This window comes from Lampris incognitus, chromosome 14, assembly GCF_029633865.1.
Source record: "Lampris incognitus isolate fLamInc1 chromosome 14, fLamInc1.hap2, whole genome shotgun sequence".
Classification (NCBI taxonomy): domain Eukaryota; kingdom Metazoa; phylum Chordata; class Actinopteri; order Lampriformes; family Lampridae; genus Lampris; species Lampris incognitus.
The window spans coordinates 37,268,923-37,279,159 of NC_079224.1; the positions used below are offsets into that span (position 1 = coordinate 37,268,923).

At 45.7% G+C, this 10,237-nt stretch overlaps 1 protein-coding gene across 1 annotated transcript; it reads left to right on the forward strand.

Moving 5' to 3' along the window:
• Positions 1-8,966: 8,966 nt before the first annotated feature.
• On the forward strand, positions 8,967-9,743 carry LOC130124427 (induced myeloid leukemia cell differentiation protein Mcl-1-like). The gene has a single exon (XM_056293885.1). It carries the CDS (start codon positions 8,967-8,969, stop codon positions 9,741-9,743), a length of 777 nt encoding a protein of 258 aa, XP_056149860.1.
• The last annotated feature ends 494 nt before the right edge of the window (positions 9,744-10,237 follow it).

Below are 10,237 nucleotides of genomic sequence, written 5' to 3' on the forward strand. Positions count from 1 at the left end.
TCGCTGCTCCACCCCCTCTGCCGATCCAGGGAGGGCTGCAGACTACCACGTGCCTCCTCTGATACACGTGGAGTCGCCAGCCGCTTCTTTTTACCTGACAGTGAGGAGTTTCGCCAGGGGGACGTAGCGCGTGAGAGGATCACGCTATTCCCCCCAGTTCCCCCTCCCCCCTGAACAGGCGCTCTGACCAACCACAAGAGGCGCTAGTGCAGCGACCAGGACACACACCCACATCCGGCTTCCCACCCACACACGGCCAATTGTATCAGTAGGGACACCCGACCAAGCCAGAGGTAACACAGGGATTCAAACTGGCGATCCCTGTGTTGGTAAGCAACAGAATAGACCACCACGCCACCTGGATGACCCACACTGTCCTCTGTTGTAATAAGTCTGAGGAACATTGGCTTTGACTTGACCCGTGTGTGTGTTAGTGGGGCTCCATCTGGCCCACTGTTGACACAATTTTGGCCTCATTCCATTCATTTAAATCCAACACTGGCCTGACAAGTGAATTATAGCGTTTTCTACTGGGCTGTGATTGTGTTTCTCCTCTAAGATCCCCCCCATCAGATTTTCTAAGACGGTAAAATTTTTGACCGAGGCAAAATTTTTCGCACTCGCCTGACGCGAGCAAGTTAACTTATTGACAAAGACACTGCAATACATGCCGGTGAAAACAGCGCGTTTCCATTCCTCCTGCGGCGAATAATTCTTGTCACCTTGTCAACCGGTCTCCATTTTTCACGTCCGTTCGGAGTATGATATCTGAGCTTTCAAACGGATTGGCTTAAAATGGATGAAAACGTGGCTTTTGTCTCCTCTGCCCTCTCTCTCTCTCTCCTCCCCCGCCCTCGTCTGTGTCTCTGAATCTGTCGCTCGTTTGTCTCGGTCGCTTTCACTTCTCGGCCTCTCGCCGTCTCTTGTCGTCTCTCTCTGCATCACCCTCTGTGTTAACCTCCCTCAGCCTCCCTCATCTGTATTTCTCTTCCTCCGCTCGTCCCCGTCTCAACCAGCTGATAACAATGACTTATTAATTAGACTGAGAATTAATCAGCCCTTGACAGCACACAATTAATAAAAAAAACCATTAAGTAAAGCCCAGAGATCGGGGGGGGGGGGCAAGCGAGAGAGAGAGAGAGAGAGAGAGAACTGATGCGTTCCTGATAAGGGGGAGAATAGACCTTGTAGTACATCTGAAACACACTGGCAGGTGATACTTGAATTGTTAAAGGAGGAGTAAAGACATGGTGAGAAGACAGTTAGGAAGACAGATTACGGTGCAGACTAATGATTCTGATTAATTAAATGACAAAAACTCCTACAACTTTCTCATAAATGGCCAGACGTGCCTGAAACTTTTCTTGCGGGCTGTCGTTATTACAAGCTATACCAACCCGCTGCATGTATTTATGCTACGTTCTCCATCCATTTCACAGGCACACACACACATAAACACAGCAGGATGAGCAGCTTGATCATTCACTTTAGATCCGGGGTGGCTAGCCGTGTGCCACGGAGAGCCACGTGGATGCAGGTTTTCATTCCAGCCGGACTCCACACCAGCTGATTTCACTGGTTAGCAACCCTTCAACCAAAGAGGAAGAATGTATGAGTGAAACCACCTGGTGTGGAGTCGGGTTGGAATGAAAACCTGCACGCACATGGCTCTCCATGGCACATGGTTAGCCACCGCTGCTTATCTCAACACTTCTCTGAAACAATGCGACAAACATCTGACAAGTAAAACGTCGGCGAGATAGCGTTGTACGCTTGCACTGACTCTACCATAGAGACGTTTCCCCAAAATGTAGGACCCAACACACATTAGTGGAGTTTTATATTCTTAAGAGCTCTCTTGTACAGTGGTGTTACCAGTTTCGAACCTTTACCATCCCTCCTAATTCATTTTCAATGGAGCCGCCTAAGAGTGTACGTCTAGATGATACCGAGGCCGTGAGATATCTGCTGTCTGGCTTCTTGCTTTGAAAGAGACGTGATAATGTTATTGGTCTGCCTGTCCTGGACCATATGAACAACTTACTGGATCTGAACTCTTTAATTAGGTGGAGTTCCTCCTTCGAGTGGGTTTTTGTGCATCCAGCCATGCATTTTCTCAACCCACGAACAAACTAATATACTTACCCACAGATGCTCACAGCAGAGTCATCAGTCCACAAATCTACTGGCAGAACTCATGGAAAGAGCCATTATCTAAACCACCAAATTTAGATGCTGAAGGGTTTTGTTGCGTATATAAAGGTTGTGTGGGCATGTCATTTGGGTTATATCGTAAGCTCCGGTTGGGAGGGTCCGTGACCTGAAGAAGCCTCACCATCGGGTGCTTGGGTGGTGCAGTGGACTAACACACCAGCTTCCCCAACACTAGAGTCACGGTCCAACCACCAGAGTTGCCTTTGCTTTCAGACAGACATCACGGGATGCGCAAACAGCTGTGACAACGGGTGGGGAGCCAGCAGATGTAATGTGTCCCCCATGATACTGTGCAATCAATGACTTCCTGCAGGTGACAGGGCACCTTTAGGGCTGCTTGCAATGTTTGCTGGGACTGGAGAGGCTTAGGTGTGGACACAGGGCAGCACAGTGGCCCAGTGGTTAGCACTGTTGCATCACAGCAAGAAGGTCCTGGGTTCAAACCCCAAGCCATCCCAGGTCCTCTGTGTGGAGTTTCTCCTCATGTCTGCGTGGGGTTCTTCCCACCATCAAAAAGGCATGCATGTTAAGAGTTAATACTCCCGTCTGTGCCCCTGACCAAGGCATGGCAAGAAGAGCTGGAGTTGATCCTCGGGCGCTGCATGGCGGCTGCCCACTGTTTCCAGTGTGTGTGATGGGATAGGTTAAATGCAGAGGATTTCCCCATGGGGACTAAATAAAGTACATCTTATCGTATAACTATACTGTCTGCCCAATCAACCGTGTAGGTTAAAAACAATGGTAGCAGCTTCTTGACTTATTAATGTTTGGTACAAACACAAGCAACCGCTGATCACCTCTCAGTAACTGCTTTGTCTGGAGGTAACGTTATCACTGCATACGTCTCGCTGAAGTTGAAGGACCTCAGCACCCCGTTACCAAAAGTCCATCCATCAATTATCCAAACCGCTTATCCTGCTCCCAGGGTCGCGGTGATGCTAAAGCCTATCCCAGCAGTCATTGGGCGGCAGGCGGGAAGACAGCCTGGACAGGCCGCCAGGCCATCACAGGGCATGTTACCAAAAGTGTCTCATAGAAATCCCCCAGAAACTTCGACATGGCTTTTCAACTACACCTATCCTTTTATCGTTCAGGTAAAGACTGTGCCGCATCTTAGTTCAGGTGCAGACAACCTGGTGTGTCACTCATTTTTTTATGACAAGTGTTACGTAGTCCCTTTGTGACCCATGGACTATATTTACATTGCTGTTTACTGTTGAACTGTTCTATTGGACAATTTTTGCCATATAAGGAATGAAATATGTTTAGGAATGAATTATAAGCTTTGTCGGTGTCTTTTTCTTCATATACTATATTCCAGTTATGTGTTAATAATTCGCTTTTGAAAGCATTCATGGATTCCTCTGTTCTTACTCTTATATATTTAATGTTGTTGGGAACTTTGCTCTTCCTAAAATTACAGTCATAGACTGTAAAAACTGGTAGATGGCCACTGCCGTCATTTATTAAAAGCCTGCTCTCAGTGTGGCCTTCTATGTTTGTGAATATATTGTCTATTAAAGAGATACCTTCATGCTGTTTCTTAGCACATTTTTAACACAGGTGGTTCGAATTACACCTAAAAGGTAGGTGTGGTTTTATGATTTCATAGCTATTGGCGACTGAAATCCAGGGTGGTTGCGTGGGTGTGGCTGGGTGGGCTTAACACTGGGGCTAAACCGCTTGCTGTAAAAAAAAACAAGAAATTCACTGGTGACAGCCCCCTTTCTGCTCTGTCGTCACTTTACAAAAAAAAAAAAAAGGCAAGCAACGAGACCACCATCAGCAGCTTTGAGGTTGAGGATGTGGAAGTGGAAGACGATTCCTCTCTCGGTGGAAGTTGACTACCCGCCTCACGAATATGATGCCCAGCCAATAAAGCCATATTCCTTCGAGCCAAAAGGGTGCTTCTCCGCTTTTATAGCGTCCCACTACGGACATGCCCTCTATGCTAATGGTAATTCGTGACGAGGCAAGTTACCACATTTTCGCCAACCGGAAATATGATTTCGACCGCCGATATCTCTCGTCTGGCCATAAATGTGATTTTAGGGCCACCATTTGTCTCATCGATCACATCCACACTCCTTACATCGATTAAACACAGGAAAAGTCGGATTTTAATGCAAGTATCTCTTTAAGGTAGCACAATGTAGTGTGATTCTGCTAGATGTAGTGATTTTAGGATATAAACCCAAACTAGACATTCTACCAATGAACTCTTCTGTCTTATTATGCTTATTTGGATTTAACAGGTCTATATTGAAATCCCCACATATGAACATATCCTTTTGTGTTGACTTTGAATACGTTTCTTCTATCCAGTCCTTAAATATTTAAATATTTGAGCCCATGGATTTGTATATACAATTTAGGATTACGTTCTTCTTTTTTCCCCATACAGATTTCAGTTGTAGTACATGGTCTCCAAAGTCATCCTACAGACCACCATCCGATGCTGCATAGCTACGTTCTCCCCTGTCACCACCTTGCAGTCTCCAATCCCTTTCAGATGGTGCCTCTTCCATAAGATATAGTCCACCTGTGTGCACTTTCCTCCTCTCTTATACGTCCCCCTGTGTTCCTCCTCCTCCTTCCTGAAATATGCATTCACCACAGCCATTTCCATCCTTTTCGGAAAATCCACCACCATCTGTCTTTCCACAGTCCTCTCCCTGACAACACACCTGTCCATCACCTCCTCATCACCTGTTCCCTTCACCAACATGCCACTGAAGTTCACTCCAATCACCACTCTCTCCTCCTTGGGTACCCTCTCCACCACGTCATCCAACTCACTCCAGAATTCTTCATTCTCTTCTATCTCACACCCAACTTGCGGGGCATATATGCGCTGATAACATTCATCATCACACCTTCGATTTCCAGCTTCATACTCATCACTCTGTCTGACACTCTCTTCACCTCCAGCACACTCTTGACATCCTATTCCTTCAGAATTACCCCTACCCAATTTCTCCTCCCATTCGCGCCGTGGTAGAAGAGTTTGAACCCACCTCCGATACTCCTGGCCTTACTCCGCTTCCACCTGGTCTCTTGCACACAGTATATCTACCTTCCTTCTCTCCATCATATCAGCCAACTCTCTCCCTTTACCAGTCATACTGCCAACATTCAAAGTTCTGACTCTCACCTCCACACTCCTACCCTTCCTCCTCTCCCACTGCCTCTGTACATGCCTTCCCCCTCTTCTTCTCCTTCAGCCAACAGTAGCATAGTTTCCACTGGCACCCTGCTGGTTAACAGTACCGGTGGTGGTCATTGATAATCTGAGTCTCGACCAATCCGGTATGGAAATCTGATTTATGATCCGCTTATTTGATTTGGGGAAGGTTTTACGCCAGATGCCCTTCCTGACACAACCCTCCCCATTTATCCGGGCTTGGGACCGGCACTAAGAATACACTGGCTTGTGCATCCTCAGTGGATGGGTTTATATATATATATATATATATATATATATATATATATGTCAGTTTTACTATTAAAGTACATTCACCTCTATGTGTTGCTTAATATGTTTTGCACAATGTATATGGCAATTAAAAAGTAAAAGTATATTAAATGCAAGCACTAAATGCAGCCAATAAAACACCACAGCCATGGTGGGGGCAGACTGGATACACATCACAGGGAAAGTTGGGGATGCTCACTGGCAGCAAGAACTAAAATAAAGGAAACTTCAAATGACATTTCACGCCAGTAATTCTGCTTCACATAACCATGTTGTTGTAATAATGGTTTGCTGGGTGACAAGAACAGTCAGAATACACTCTGAACAGATAATTAACACAGCTTTGTTCAAATCCAATGACTGGAACTAATAAGCTGATTGCAGTGGGATGAATGTCAAAACTTGGCCTCTCTGGGGACAATTAAAAAAACAAATCCTGCTACCTATTGCGAGTCTCACTGTTCAAGAAAAATAAAATCGATAAGACTGACTGACAAGTTATCAGTCACAAGCAGACCACATCAGCCTGCACTTGATATGATGCAGTATACTGGAGAGTACCAGTGTTGAGTGTGTTTGTGGATTGGGGTGTATGTATGCCTGTGTATTGTGTGCATACACATCCATCCAAATGATGAAATCGGAAATTAATGCCTAGAAAATACAAGATGTATTAACATAAGCACCAGCAAAATCCCCCAAAACGGCCACTATTGTCTAAACATACTTTTATTAGCATTAATATTTAGTCCCTGGATTCCCGAAGAGCTTTCACATGCCTTTATTTCTTTTCTTTTCTTTTCTTTTCTTTTCCTGAACAGGCTGAGAAAACATCACAAATTGGCTTTCACTCTTTCAGAAAAAAATAAAGTCAAAAACTGTTGGTCTTTATGCATAATCCTGGATAAAAGCCTGATATATCCAGGGTCTGATGTCTGATTTAAATTGGACCAGCAGGTCTTGCTTCTGTATTTGGGGATTTTGTTCTGAGCCAAACGGTCTCATAGGGAATGCATAAGATGCTTCCCCCTTGTCTGCCTTTTTAAAGATGTCTTATTGTTTGCAGATGGGGCCTCATTCACTACACAATGTGTATATGTGAAATGGCAATGCACACGTGCAAGCCATCTTACAATGAACTGTATTTCGCGGTTTGTCAACAGTGGAGAAATCATAAGTCTGAGACTTTTGTTATTTAGTGGAAACTATACAGCCTATGGAGATAACTCTCCTTGACACTTTTTTGATACTTTGTGAAGTAAAGGTTCGTGGAAACTAAAAGCAGGCTAAGTCAATTATCAAGAGAGCAGTGATGCTGCAAACAGCGTTATCCCTTCCGTCAGTCCAGTGAAAAACAAAAAACATGTTTGTTTTTCACTGGACTGACAGGCATAGCATTGGGAAAGAAGTTGTCAGTCCTCATTTTAATGCTGAAGATGTTTAAGGTCACACAGTTTGGTTATGAAACATTCTACAAACGCAGTCACCGACTCCCATAACAGCACCAGATTAACTAGGTATCCAGGTGTTAGTTATGCTGCAGTCCGTTTCGGGGTCTTGGAGCAACCCATACTGTGTTGGCATCCATGTTGATGTCCACACAACATCTTTTTTGAGCATGTCGCACAAAAAAAACAAAGTTAAACTGTAAGATGACATGAGGCCTCTCACTGCAAGCGGAATCCCTATGTCTTAACAAAATGGCCACGTCATATTTTATCTGTGTAGTACAAAATCACAATTTAGCAAGTCTCATTGAGCTTCACATACAAATTACATTCACCGACTGATAAAAATAGAATAAGTGCCAATGTACGCCCCCCCATCCTTACTTGGACCCTTGATTTGGATGAGAAAAAAAACTCCATGACCCTCCCCCAAAAAGGGAGGGGGTCTCAGGAAGAACATCCAGAGGAGGGATATGTGTCAAATAGTTGCAGATTATACATGCAAAAAAAACAAACTTTGTCTTTCAGCTCGGCTCATTCATTGTAGTGCAATTTTTACCGTTATTGCATTCGTCGAAAGATTGGTTTACTTGCCAAAGAAAATATTTGCCAGCAGTCCCATCAATGTAATCTCCATGGTATTCTCAACCATAATACACACCCCTCAACATCGCCACACAACCACTCTGGTCCATCTGTTTCTAGGCAACGTCTGGTCTTGCTGCCAATGACTTTTCCCTCCAGTAGAAAGCAGAGTATAGTAGCAAGCTAGCAAGGATGGAATCTCCTGTAGTTAGACAAAGCTATTCCTTCCTCAATCACTCCCTATTCCCTCTCCTCTGTCAAACCTTGTGTTCTCTGATATTTCCCCCCTCATCTCACCCTCATCTAATTTCAATCCGTTTGCCTCGTTTTCCTTCTCATCCTCTCTGCTTCTCCTCCAACGTCCACCTCACTCTCCCTCTCCCCACCCCAACACATCCTTTCTCTAACTTTCCAATCACACGCTCTCTCCCTCTTCTTTCCCCTTAATGTGTTTTTTTTCTCGCCAAATCCGCTCTTTGTCGAAAAACTGCTCAGATGGGAGAACCAGAGAGCGGTATAGCAAAGGGGGAGCACATGAGAGTGAGAGACTGAACACAACAGGTTTATCTAAGGACTCAGTAGGCGTTGTGAAAATAGCAGCGCTTACACTTGAACCGCGGACAAGTAGTCAGCCTCGCTCGCTGAGAGCGCGGTCATGGCCGCCATTGTTATCGCCCAAACAAACACAACAACAACAGCAACCGCGGTGGTTGAAGGGTCATGTATTTCGTTTCAAGTTGAGCCGGTAAACAAAGTCCTTCAGCTCAAACGCTCCCACCTGGCGCCAAAGACGATTTCACGTCTGTGGTGAAACCGATTATATATGGCTGGGTATTTACTCACACTCCCGATGTTTTCTGAGCAGGCAGCTACTTCCGCCGGCGTGTCTTCTTCTCCTCGTTCATGGCAGATTTAACATGATAGCGGCTAACGGCAGACCGACTCAAACGTTTGTGTTCGTCTTTTCCATGAAATTACGCGTAGTCCACACGTACGGCAGTACTTTTTTTAACTTGGAGTTTCCTCCTTTGTTCTTAAAGAAATCTCGTCCACATAAGCACTGTTTAGAGAAAAAAAAACTCAAATAAAGAGGAACTTAACACAACGGAAGCGCTGTCAAGAGCATGCCAAACCACCAGGTGGCGATATAACCGTAACCCTAAAGCCATGTTGGCCAATCAGAAGCCGGGGGGAAAAAACGCTAACAAGCCATAGACGACTGTTCGCGTGAGTCTTTCGCAGCTATGTCTGAAAATAGAGCCGACGGGGGACCCACGCACCACGGCTCTGGAAATACTTCCCCACGGATGCCTCGTCGGGCCTCGTCCTGGCCTTCTCTCGGGAATTTCACGTCGCACACCAACGGCACACCACCTCCGCCCACGATGCTGGGAGTAACCACACCCAGCAACATGACAAAAAACGTGCTTGACGCAAATGGCGGCGGCTCTCTGCGGTCGGACAGCGAGCTCGACATGTCCGGCGGCCCGGCGGGGGACGAGGTTTTGGAAAGCGACACAAGGCAGCTCATAGCCAATTTTCTGGGGGAGTTCACGGGACTTTCTAAGCCGCGGTGGAAGCGGGACAAGGCTCTGTCGACTATGAAAAGGGTTGTGGAGGACGTTCTCGACAAACACCGATACGCATACAATGGTATGATCCACAAACTTGGGCTGGATGATCGAGGGGACGACTTGAGCTTCGTCTCCTCTGTAGCCAAGAGCTTATTCAGCGACGGGACCAGCAACTGGGGTCGCATCGCCACTTTAGTGGCCTTCGGGGCAGTTGTGTGTCAGCACCAGAAAGAGAGGGGCATGGACCACCGCGTTGAGCTGGTGGGCCAAGAGATCTCTTCATATCTCCTCTCTGACCAGCGGGACTGGCTAGTCAAAGCCAACTCATGGGGTGGCTTCGTCGACTTCTTTCAGGTAGCAGACCCCGAGTCCACGGTGAGGAACACACTCATGGCCTTTGTGGGATTAGCTGGTATTGGGGCAGCTCTCACCCTGTTGAGCAGGTGAACTTTTTGGACTCAAAAGGGACTTGTCTATATTTTGTCAAGTCAAGGGCAACGGATCCCCCCCTCCCCCAAGAACTCAGCTGGCACTTTAGAGCTCGGTGGATTATTCACCATAGCTTTTACTTCATTTCATTTTTATTTCATGTAAAAAATCAGAAGTGTAAATAGGATTTGTGTTATGGCCTGTGTGTGTGTGCGTGTGTGTGTGTGTGTTTTCTTTTAAGTAGTTGTGCAAATAAAAATTGGCAAAAGGAACAAAAAAAAAGCCGAAAACTGTTTTCCCTGTCAGCACGTCACCACTGAAAACGTAGTTTCTGAAAATGTTCACCCTGGAAGAAGTTTTCCAAAAGGTCAGTTTTCCAGTGACCTAAAATAGTTTGGGCAAAGCGCAAAAAAAATGTAAAAAAATAGCGTTTTCAAAAATACCCGTGTACGTGTGGACAAGGCATTAGCTTAATTTCGTGTATCTTTCGTTGGAAACTGATTTAATATCGA